Raw genomic sequence first — 12,743 nt, forward strand, 5'->3', positions numbered from 1 at the left:
CCATAGACCATTTATGGCATATATTATTAGTTTATTACCAATTTAAAGGCCAAGAACATGCATTAAATTGTAACAAGTGAATAAAGCAAAAAAAAACCCAACAAATCATAAAAAAAAGTATAACACACATTAAAAAAAAACCCCAAAGCAAAGCAAATCATTTCTTAGGTCTGCCACCATAGAAAGAGTGCTCATGTGGCTGCGGTGGTGTTGCGCCTGCGCTCTGTGGCTCTACAGCAAGTACAATTTCTGCTGTACAATTTCTGCTCATAAATCATTTTGTTGTCGTAAAAACATCATGTGCAATGGTTGCTGCTGTAACTGCTTCTGCTGTATGTTTGCTGGGTAATTTAGTTGTGTAGCTGTTGGCTGTCTTTTTGTTCGTCTGTCCGGCCATTGGTCGGTCGGTCTGTCTGTCTGTCTGTCCTTACATATTTAACCAGGCTCATTTCGAATTTTTATTATATGTATAAAAATGTTATGATGTTATTGCTGTTGTTGTTGTTTTTTTGTATTTCAAAACTCTTCCAGAGTTCCCCATCTTTTTGTTTTTTTTTTGAAAATTAAATGCCTCAAACAACAATTTAGTAACACATACTTAATACCGCCATTCATGGCATATTTTGTCTGTCTGTCTGTCCTTCGTTGTGTCTGTCTAAGCCCACAAGCCAGCGGTTTTTTTCGGCCCATAAAACTCTCACAACCAAAACACTTGGAGAGCAGACAACCAACCAACATATTAAAAACCAAAAAAAAAAAAGAAGAACACACTCACTTTTAAGTGTCATAACGAGGATTTGTAAACAAATTTTTAATGACACTTCTAGACAGCCAAAGAAATAAAAGCCTAAACCATATGTTTAGCCAAGCAAAACCAGAGAGACATAAAAAAATGAGAATGCTATTTGGTAAAGCATCTTCTTTTAGACACATACAATTTTTTTTATTATTATTTAGGATGGATTGTGTAGCCAACCAGGAAACTAATAAAACTTACTTCCCCAGGACACATTTTGTTGTTATGCTCAAACTCTGCTAAATGTCATCGTAAAAATGTCATTTGTGATGTTTTGCCTTTAAGACTAACTAGAAAAATCTGTGATATTTTAATTTATAAACCTCCAATGAGTAATAAATGCCGTTAAATGCAGCAAAGCCGGTTTAAATAATTTTTATTATTTTTATTTTTGTTTTGATCATCATTCCTTAAAGACAACTTATACAACAAAAATGAACAAGTATTAAAAAAATATTTTTTGGCTCATCATTATCTTTGTGCACATCATTTGCTGTTCGAACACAATCTTTTGTTTTTGTTTTTTTCCTTAGGACTCTTAATTACCAAGAAATAAACACAAAAATAAAATACAACCATTTAAACGTTTGCTGTGCTGTGTATATTGTTGAGGTCAAGGTGATTTTTTAACATTCTTTTTGAGTTATCTTTTTTTTTTTTGTGATTGACTTCTCCCGCTCTCTACATGGGTTTTTTTTTTTGAAATTATTTTACACGTTTTTTAATGATTATTTGAATTTTGTTTTATCTCATTACAGATGGTGCAAGCAATACAAGTACTTCGGTTTCACCTTTTAGAATTAGAAAAAGTGAGTATTGGAAAAAATTAGAAAAAATATGTATAATTCAAGAAAAATGCCTTAAATTTAAGAAAAATTTCTAAAATTTAAGAAAAAAAAATAACTTAAATATAAGAAAAACAATACTTAAATTCAGGAAAAATATCTTAAATGAAAGAAAAATGTCTTAAATTTAAGAAAAAAATGTCTTAAATTTAAGAAAAATGTCTTAAATTTAAGAAAAATCGCTTAAAATTATGACAAATGGCTTAAGTAAAAAAAAAATACAATAGCAAACTAATTTTCTCATATAAGACTTGATTTTAGCACAAACTTAAAGCATTCAAAACTTAAACCCAATAAAAGAGAAATACTACATTCCGGGAAATTTTATTAAATCCCAGGAAATTCAATAAAAAATTAAACGAAAATGCCTTTATTCAAAAAGCAATCCCAAAAGTCATTTCAGAGAGTTTATAAAAAACCCAGCATAAACTTGAAAATTAAAACAAAATAAGTTAAAAAAAGATTCCGGGAAATTTTACGAAATCCCAGGAAATTTTTGAAATATACCGGGATTATATTTTTTATTAACTCAAAGGAGTTTTTTTTAATAACTCAAGCTTAGAATAGCAAAATAAAAAAAAAATTAAAAAAATATTAAATATATTAAAAATATATTTAATATTTCAAAAATCCCAGGAATTTTTTAAAATATTTTAGAAATAGAAAATTTTAGAAATAACAGCACATATTTAAAGCTCTGCAATTACTCTAGAATTACTTTAAAATTAAAAAAAAAAAACTAAAAAAAGGATTCCAGGAAATTTTAAAAAATCCCAGGATATTTTTGAAACTTGCCGGGATTATATTTTTTAAGAAAGTGAAAGATCTTTTTTTAATAATTGAAACTTAAACTTGCAATATTCAAAAAAACAAAAACAAAAAAAAATATTCCGGGGAACTTTTAAGAAATACCAGGGTATTTTAAAAAATCCCAGTAAATTTTTAAATCCTTCTAACAATAAAATATATTTTAAAAATCCCAGCACATTTTTAAAGCACTGCAATCTTATAATTTTAAAATTTTGTAAGATCAACATAGCAATTACTTCTGAATTACCCGAAAATTGAAGAAATAAGCTAAAATAAGTTTTCCCGGAAATTTTTAAAAAAATTAAAAAAATCCCAGGATATTTTTGAAACTTGCCGGGATTATATTTTTTCGGATAGTCAAAGATCTTTTTCTATTAATTGAAACTAAAACTTGCAACATTCAAAAAATATTCCGGGAAACTTTTAAGAAATCCCAGGGAATTTTAAAAAATCCCAGGAAATTTTTAAGACATTCTTAGAATAGAACATTTTAAAAATCACAGCACATTTTTAAAGCACTGCAATCTTATAATTTTACAATTTTGTAAGATCAACATAGCAATTACTCTTGAAATATTCCAAAATTAAAAAAAAAAACATAGGGTATAAAAAGTATTCCGGGAAATTTTAAGAAATCCCAGGATATTTTTGAAACTTACCTGGTTTTTATTTTTTAGATAGTCAAAGGTATTTTTTGAATAATTGAAACTAAAACTTGCAAAATTAATAAAAAAAAAACTGAAAAAAGGTATTCCGTGGAATTTTAAGAAATCCCAGGAAATTTTTTAAACATTCTAGGAAAAGAAAATTTTTAATACCCTGCAATCTTTGAGTTTACAATTTTCTAGTATCCACATCACAAATTCAAAATATTCAAATTTCCCTAGTGGGAAATCACTCCTAAAAGTTTTCTAGAAAATCCCAGAAAATTCCATATCAAATTAAAAGGCCTTTCACTTAAACCCTAAACATTGAGAAAAAAAATCATTCCGGGAAATTTTAGAAAATCCCAGGAAATTTTCAAAATATACTGGGAATACAAAATATTTTAACATAACAAAAATGTTTAACACTTTCTGAGTTACACATGGGAGACTTTAAGCATTCCAATATTAGCATAAAAACCAGAATAGCAATTCCTGGAAATTTTCGGAAAATCCCAGAAAATTGTTTAAACTTGACAGGTAAAGCAAACTTTGTAAAATTTTTGTAAAAATTTCAATTATAAGCCAAATTCAAGTTAAAAAATAGAAAAAACAAGTAAAAGCGTGCTAAGTTCGACCGGGCCGAATCTTATATACCCTCCACCATGGATCGCATTTGTCGAGTTCTTTTCCCGGCATCTCTTCTTAGGCAAAAAAGGATATAAGAAAAGAGTTGCTCTGCTATTAAAACGATATCAAGATATGGTCCGGTTCGGACCACAATTAAATTATATGTTGGAGACCTGTGTAAAATTTCAGCCAATTCGTATAAGAATTGCGCCCATTGGGGCTCACGAAGTAAAATAGAGAGAAAGATTTATATGGGATCTGTATCGGGCTATAGACCGATTCAGACCATAATAAACACGTTTGTTGATGGTCATGAGAGGATCCGTCGTACAAAATTTCAGGCATATCGGATAATAATTGCGACCTCTAGGGGTCAAGAAGTCAAGATCCCAGATCGGTTTATATGGCAGCTATATCAGGTTATGAACCGATTGAACCTTATTTGACACAGTTGTTGAAAGTAAAAATAAAATACGTCATGCAAAATTTCAGCCAAATCGGATAGGAATTGCGCCCTCTAAAAGCTCAAGAAGTCAAATCCCCAGATCTGTTTATATGACAGCTATATCAGGTTATAGACCGATTTCAACCATACTTGGCACAGTTGTTGGATATAATAACGAAATACTTCGTGCAAAAATTCATTCAAATCGGATAAGAATTGTGCCCTCTAGAGGCTCAAGAAGTCAAGACCCAAGATCGGTTTATATGGCAGCTATATCAGGTTATAAACCGATTTAAACCATACTTGGCACAGTTGTTGGGTATCATAACAAAACACGTCGTGCGAAATTCCATTCCATTCGGATAAGAATTGCGCCCTCTAGAGGCTCAAGAAGTCAAGACCCCAGATCGGTTTATATGGCAGCTATATCAGGTTATAGACCGATTTCAACCATACTTGGCACAGTTGTTGGATATAATAACAAAACACGTCGTGCAAAATTTCATTTCAATCGGATAAGAATTGCGCACTCTAGAGGCTCAAGAAGTCAAGACCCGAGATCGGTTTATATGGCAACTATATCAGGTTATGGACCGATTTCAACCATACTTGGCACAGTTGTTGGATATCATAACAAAACACGTCATGCAAAATTTCATTCTGATCGGATAAGAATTGCGCACGCTAGAGGCTCAAGAAGTCAAGACCCAAGATCGGTTTATATGGCAGCTATATCAGTTTATGAACCGATTTGAACCATACTTAACACAGTTGTTGGATATCATAACAAAACACGTCGTGCAAAATTTCATCCCAATCGGATAAGAATTGCGCACTCTAGAGGCTCAAGAAGTCAAGACCCAAGATCGGTTTATATGGCAGCTATATCAAAACATGGACCGATATGGCCCATTTACAATACCAACCGACCTACACTAATAAGAAGTATTTGTGCAAAATTTCAAGCGGCTAGCTTTACTCCTTCGGAAGTTAGCGTGCTTTCGACAGACAGACGGACGGACGGACGGACGGACGGACGGACGGACGGACGGACAGACGGACGGACATGGCTAGATCGACATAAAATGTCACGACGATCAAGAATATATATACTTTATGGGGTCTCAGACGAATATTTCGAGTAGTTACAAACAGAATGACGAAATTAGTATACCCCCCATCTTATGGTGGAGGGTATAAAAACTAATAAAAATTTGTTGAATCAAATAATTTTTTGAAAGTCCGGGATTTTTGTAATGTTTTTACCCCATTTTTGAAGAAAACTTCTTTAAAAATCTTAAGAGAAAAATTTGTGCATGCGAAAACCTAGGAATGATATTAAAAAAATAAAGCTTCTGGGAAATTTTTAAAAATCTACATTACACAAAATTTTGGCTGATATTTTTTTTAATTTGGGCGACATAGGAAGTTTTGGATAGTTTTAGAAAAATTTCAAAAAACACCTCACTTTATTAGTCTAGTTTCACTTAAATTCGAAATTCTTTTTCTTCAAATCTTGTGTTTTCTTATTTTTTTTAATTTGTCCCTTCAATCCAATTTATGTGTGAATTTTATTTAATTTTTGTTTTATTATGCCCCCTAAAATTTTTCTCACCCAATTTCAAACACTTCCTCTTGCTTACCCAATTAATTTTGAATAAACCTTGTTTTTGTATAGTGAATTCCGCTCATTAATGGCTAATTTAATAACACTTGCTCTAAAAATGGCTTCCCTTGCACTCAAAAATAAATAAAAAAAATATGAGCCAATAAAAAGCTACAACTTTATGGCTGTGAGTTTCATTTTTTTTTTAGATTTTAGAACAAAAAACAATTAATATACAAATTAACAAAGTTAGTGAGCACTGAAAAACTTCACGCTTAATAAACCAAGCTTAAGATTTTCTTTGGTTAACGAGTTTCAACAAAAACACAAAGAACACAGCAAAAGCCCACCCTCGATTTTTTGAAAAACTACAACAACAAAATTAATTAAACTCAGTTTCAGCCAAGCGTAACCAAAAATTGTAGGAATGAAACATATGCTGAGCCATACATTTGAAACAAATTAACAATGAAACCCACCAAGTAATGCTTGGCTGCTTTGACTTGATGGTCAGTTTTTCTTGCAACCGCCAAAAAATTCGAGTTTTTCCTTAATTTCTTGCAGCTAATTTACTTAAATAAGTAATTATGTAAATTTTTCTTCTTCTTTAAATCTTGATAAATTTGAAATACCAAAAAAAAGAGAAGAGAAACAAGTTACCATTTTGGGATTTGAAACTGTAAAAGGCTAAGAAAAAAAAATTGACTGATTTGTTTTTGAGAAAAAAAAAATTAAAAAAAAATTATATTCCATATTAGATTCTATCTGAGATTACAAATTTACATGTTGACCTCTTTGCCTAAACATGTCAAAACTCTTTTCGCCTGCCGCCTAGATTGGAGGCCCTATATGACAAATAGGTTTTTTTTTTTGGCTTAGAATAGCTGCTCTACTTATTTATTGCATTTAATTCAATTTTGTCTAAAAGTCTCGCTTTAACCAACATTTGCCTTTTTCATTCATTCATTCATTTATTCACTCATACTCATTATGGGGAACGGATGCTTTAAGTATGAGATCTAACTGAACTTAACAATGAACAAACATTTGCATTTAGATCAAGCCAAAGAGAGGAAATTTGTGATTGTTATCATAGCGGAAAGGAAATTGCTGAAAAAATGTAAACAAAAAATCAACAAAAACAAATATAATGGAAATTATAGTTTTAGGCTAGCAGGGAATGTGGAGAACTGATAAAAGCTTTGTTTTTGATAAAAAGCTTTAAATGAAAAACAAAAATTAAAAAAAGGTGTTTTAAAAATTTTTTTTGTTAACTGAATAACAACAGAGATAATGTAAATTATAATTTTTAAAATAATTTATGAGAGCTTTAAATCTGGTAAAAGCTTTCTTGAAAAAGCTTTTATGAAAAATCTTTCATGAAAAACTTTCATGAAAAAACTTTCATGGAAAAGCTTTCATGAAAAAAGCTTTCTTGAAAAAGCTTTCAAGAAAAAAGCTTTCATAAAAAAGCTTTTAGGCAAGATTTAAAAAAAAAATTAACATAAAGTAATTTATAGTACAAATCTAAATCTTAAGTTTTGATTAAAAACCTTGTTACCTTTAAAAAACGGTTAAGTATAAAGCTTTCCAAAAAAGCTTTCATAAAATTCGGTTAATTTAACTGAAGGTTTAAAGCTTGTGGTCGAATTTCATAGCATTTTATATTCCATTTACCTAAACTGATCAAAATTATAGATTAAAGCTTTGAATTATTATAGATTGCAAAGCTTTCCAAAAAAAGCTTTCACAAAATTTGTTTAATTTTACTAGAGGTTTAAAGGTTTTGGTCAAATTTCATAGTATTTTATAATCCATTTACCTAAACTTATCAAAATTATAGAGAAAAGCTTTTAAGATTTTAAGCTTTTGGTAAAGCTTTCAAATTTTGAAAGCTTTTTTTTTAAATTTCATTAAGCTTAAAATGTTATCAAAAATCTCTAACTTTTATTTATAGTTTCCAACAAACTGACATTAAAAAAAAACTTAAAAGCTTGTGAATGCTCTTTGGAGAAAAAGCACTGAAAAAGCTTTTAATGGAAGCTTGAAAATTTTTTGAATTAAAAAAGAAAAATTATTTTATATGTTATTTAATGTTATTTCGATTTAAAACTATGTGCCTTTTGGGATAATGTTAGTTTAAAAGCTTTTAAAAAAAGCCTTTACAAAATTTGGTATACATAACTGAAGAAAAAAAGAAAGATAAATTGATAATTGAAAGATAAAAGCTTTAATCTTTAAAGCTTTTCTTGAAACTTTCGCATTTTAAAGCTCTTTATAATCAATTGATCTTAGAAAACTTAATTTTTCTAGCAGCCTACAATTTTGCAGTATCAGAAAGCTCATTAAAGCTTATTTTTGAAAAGAGGTTTTAGTAAAAGCTTTAAACAAAAATCCTAAAATTCTGAAAAAATTCAGCCTACTCAAACTGGGTTGGTATGTAAAGATTTTCCAGAAAGCTTTTGTATTATCTTTCACATTTGAAAGTTCTTATTATTCAATAACCTTAGAAAATTCAACATTTCCCGATTCTATACTACTCTTTTAACTTTTTGTGATTCTTCAAAGCTTTTTGCCCTAAAAGCTTTTATGGTAATATTTTTTTTTTCTACTATTCTTCAAAATTTTAAAGCTTTTTACATTACATTTGCCTTCAGAAATTCCCAATTACAAAATTCTGTAGTGATTTCATAGGTTTTGATTTCCCTTAAAGCTTTTTTTATTCTAAAAGTTTTATTTAAAGCTTTTAGCTTTTAAGCTTTTGTATTCATTTTCACAGTTGAAAGTTCTTATTATTCAATAACCTTAGAAAATTCAAAATTTCCGGATTCTATACTACTCTTTTAACATTTGGTGACTCTTCAAAGCTTTTTGCCCTAAAAGCTTTTTTGGTAATTTGCTTTTTTTTCTCTCTTATTCTTCAAAATTTTAAACTTTTTACATTGCATTTACCCTTAGAAATTCCCAATTACAAAATTCTGTAGTTATTTTTTAGGTTTTGATTTCCCTTAAAGCTTTTTTTGTCCTCAAAGCTTTTATGATAATTTACTGAAATTTCATTTTTAAATGCTTTTTATATACCATTTGCTATTAGATATTGCTATATTTTCCCTAAAGCTTCTTGCCCTGAAAGCTTTTTTTAATAAACTCCTTATTAAGAATTTTTTACATTTTATCATGTTTGCTCCGTTTTTTTTTGCTCCTTTGACAAAAAATCTTTTCAATTAATGTTATTACCTAAGGGAAATCTCTACTGTTTCTGTTTGTTTTTTTTTTCTTTCTTTCTGCTGATTAATAATTTCTCAATTAGCTAAGGCAACACGTTCAATATTTCAAGCACATAGCAATTCCATGCAATTTATGTCATAATTTTCCCCGTGTGCTTTTTTTTACTGCTTTTTGAAATGTTTTATTAACTTATCACAAAACATAGCAAACATAATTTTGTGCTGCAAATAGTTGACATGCCACCCAAATACAACAACAATTAAAAGAATTTTTCGTTAAGCAGTAGTAGAGCATGAAGAAGAAAACATTGGAACAGGAACAAGGAAAAGGGAAACCGTACATAAATTTCATGAATTCATATTGAAAGAATTGTACAGTATGTGTACTCGAAGCTCTGGTGGTATGATGTCTTATGATGTGGCAAAAAGATAGTAAGTGTTGCAGCAGCAGCATCATATCGCATTGTGGCTGATGAAGAGGGCTTGACAATGCCTCAATGAGTGAAGCAAGTAAGCCAGCAAACAAACAAACAGTCACTTAGTTATGCACAGTTGTTGGTTGGCTGGTTGGTTGGTTGGTTGGCTGGTTGAGTTACACCGTCATTTCCAGACAGACAGACAGACTTACTTGCTAGGCCTGCTTTGGCCTGGACCATAACATGCCTGTTCTCATTCGGGGACACACACATGGGTATACCAGAGTTATTATGACCATCTCCTTTGGTTTTCCTCCACATCCTCTTCCTTCATTGGACAATACACCAGTTTCAAGTCAGCATTTTGCTCGCTTAACATGTCAAATTCAACACTTGACAAATTAATCAAAATTATCATTAACAATGCATCAGCACACACGACGTTGACGATGACGATGTTTGAGCAGACGTTGGCCAAAGTGTTTGCCAATGAGAATGATGATCATCAACATCAGCTGCAGCTATAGCCACATAAGTTTGAGAAGATGCTGGGCCATGAGCAAAATGCATGGCGACAATGGTGTGTGATGGTGCTGTTGGTTATGGGAATAAGCGGCAATGCGCGCCTTGCATTGCTGATATTATTTTTGTGTTGATGATGATGACAATTCCAAATGGCTTCTGACTCTTTTCACTTATATGAGATGGCCAGCCAGCCAGCCAGCTAACCAACCAACCCCCATCATCTTTAAGGCTCCTGGGCCTACTCCATGGCCGAGGCTATATTATTATTATTACTTCACACACAATGACAACAATAACAACCATAAACTGAACATAACAATTTATAAAATGCATTACTATACAAGCCATTTCAATAAAGGGCAAGGGTGCAAGAGGCGATGCTTAGGGAAGAGAAAGGAAAAATAACAAGTAAAAGCGTGCTAAGTTCGGCCGGGCCGAATCTTATATACCCTCCACCATGGTCGCATTTGTCGAGTTCTTTTTCCGGATTTGATCTGCTATTAGAGCGCTATCAAGATATGGTCCAGTTTGGACCACAATTAAATTATATGTTGGAGACCTGTGTAAAATGTCAGCCAATTCGAATAAGAATTGCGCCCTTGGGGGCTCAAGAAGTAAAATAGAGAGATCGATTTATATGGGAGCTGTATCGGGCTATAGACCGATTCAGACCATAACAAACACGTATGTTAATGGTCATAAGAGAATCCGTCGTACAAAATTTCAGGCAAATCGGATAAGAATTGCGCACTCTAGAGGCTCAAAAAGTCAAGACCCAAGATCGGTTTATATGGCAGCTATATCAGGTTATGAGCCGATTTGAACCATACTTGGCAGAGTTGTTGGATATAATAACAAAACACGTCGTGCAAAATTTCATTCAAATCGGATAAGAATTGCGCCTTCTAGAGGCTCAAGAAGTCAAGACCCAAGATCGGTTTTTATGGCAGCTATATCAGGTTATGTACCGATTTGAACCATACTTGGCACAGTTGTTGGATATCATAACAAAACACGTCGTGCAAAATTTCATCCCAATCGGATAAGAATTGCGCACTCTAGAGGCTCAAGAAGTCAAGACCCAAGATCGGTTTATATGGCAGCTATATCAGGTTATGAGCCGATTTGAACCATACTTGGCACAGTTGTTGGATATCATAACAAAACACGTCGTGCAAAATTTTATTTAAATCGGATAAGAATTCCGCACTCTAGAGGCTCAAGAAGTCAAGACCCACGATCGGTTTATATGGCAGCTATATCAGGTTATCAACCGATTTGAACCATACTTGGCACAGTTGTTGGATATCATAACAAAACACGTCGTGCAAAATTTCATTCCAATCGGATAAGAATTGCTCACTCTAGAGGCTCAAGAAGTCAAGACCCAAGATCGGTTTATATGGCAGCTATATCAAAACATGGACCGATATGGCCCATTTACAATACCAACCGACCTACACTAATAAGAAGTATTTGTGCAAAATTTCAAGCGGCTAGCTTTACTCCTTCGGAAGTTAGCGTGCTTTCGACAGACAGACGGACGGACGGACGGACGGACGGACGGACGGACGGACGGACAGACGGACGGACATGGCTAGATCGACATAAAATTTCACGACGATCAAGAATATATATACTTTATGGGGTCTCAGACGAATATTTCGAGTAGTTACAAACAGAATGACGAAATTAGTATACCCCCCATCTTATGGTGGAGGGTATAAAAAAAAATCACACAGAAAAAATTTTGGGAAAATTCTTTTTAATTTAAAAAAAAAAATTTGAAAAGAATATTGAAAAAAAAATGTTTTAAAAAATTTCGAAAAAAATTTTGAAAAAAAATTAAAAAAAAGTTTTAAAAAAAAAAATTTAGAAAAAATTTTTGAAAAAATTTAAAAAAAAACAAAATTTTCAAAAAAGCTAAAAAAAAAAATTGAAAACATTTTTGAAAACAAAAAATTTTGAAAAAAAATTTTAAAAAGGGAAAATTAAAAAAAATCACACAGAAAAAATTTTGGGAAAATTCTTTTTAATTTAAAAAAAAAATTGAAAAGAATATTGAAAAAAAATTTTAAAAAATTTCGAAAAAAATTTTGAAAAAAATTTAAAAAAAAGTTTTGAAAACATTTTTAGAAAAAATTTTTGAAAAAATTAAAAAAAAAAAAAATTTTAAAAAAGTAAAAAAAAAAAATTTTAAAAAAAAAATTTGAAAAAAATTTTTGAAGAAAATTTAAAAAAATTTTTGAAAAAAAATTAAAAAAATTTTTGAAAACAAATTAAAAAAAATTTTGAAAAAAATTTAAAAAAATATATATTTTTAACATACTATGGATGTTTGGAAACAATTTACATTTTCAAGCGTATAAAGTTTATATATTTTTGATACCCACAAAATGCTAAGGCCTTCTAGCCATGTCCGTCCGTGTGTCTGTAGAAATCACGCTACTGTTTTCAAAAAATATGATATGGAGTTGAAACTTTGCACAGATTGTTTTGTTTTTTGTCCGTAGAATAGCCTTGAATAGCAATAAAATTAGCAAATTTTTAGACCAATTTATGATCTTTCACCCACATGAGGCCCAATTTAGCACAGTCAGTTGTGTTAGATTCCTTGGCGTCTGTGCCGAGTTAAGTCATAATCGGCCTTTATTGCAATATATCGGCCTTGGACATATAAGTGACAGCCGGTATTCAAAGTTCTGCAAAGCCGTTTTCCTGCTTTATAAATATTTTCTTTCAAACGAAATTTGATTTTTTCTTTCATTATGCTGTTTATTTTTCACGATGTAAAGACTG

At 31.1% G+C, this 12,743-nt stretch overlaps 1 protein-coding gene across 1 annotated transcript in view; it reads left to right on the plus strand.

Moving 5' to 3' along the window:
- LOC106082115 (homeobox protein homothorax) overlaps nucleotides 1-12,743 on the plus strand; it is a 359,165-nt gene that overhangs the window by 68,669 nt on the left and 277,753 nt on the right. The window contains exon 5 of the mRNA XM_059363270.1: nucleotides 1,555-1,605. Within this exon, the coding sequence (XP_059219253.1) occupies nucleotides 1,555-1,605 (51 nt within the window). The remainder of the gene's footprint in view (nucleotides 1-1,554; nucleotides 1,606-12,743) is intronic.

Source organism: Stomoxys calcitrans, chromosome 2, assembly GCF_963082655.1.
Source record: "Stomoxys calcitrans chromosome 2, idStoCalc2.1, whole genome shotgun sequence".
Classification (NCBI taxonomy): Eukaryota; Metazoa; Arthropoda; class Insecta; order Diptera; family Muscidae; genus Stomoxys; species Stomoxys calcitrans.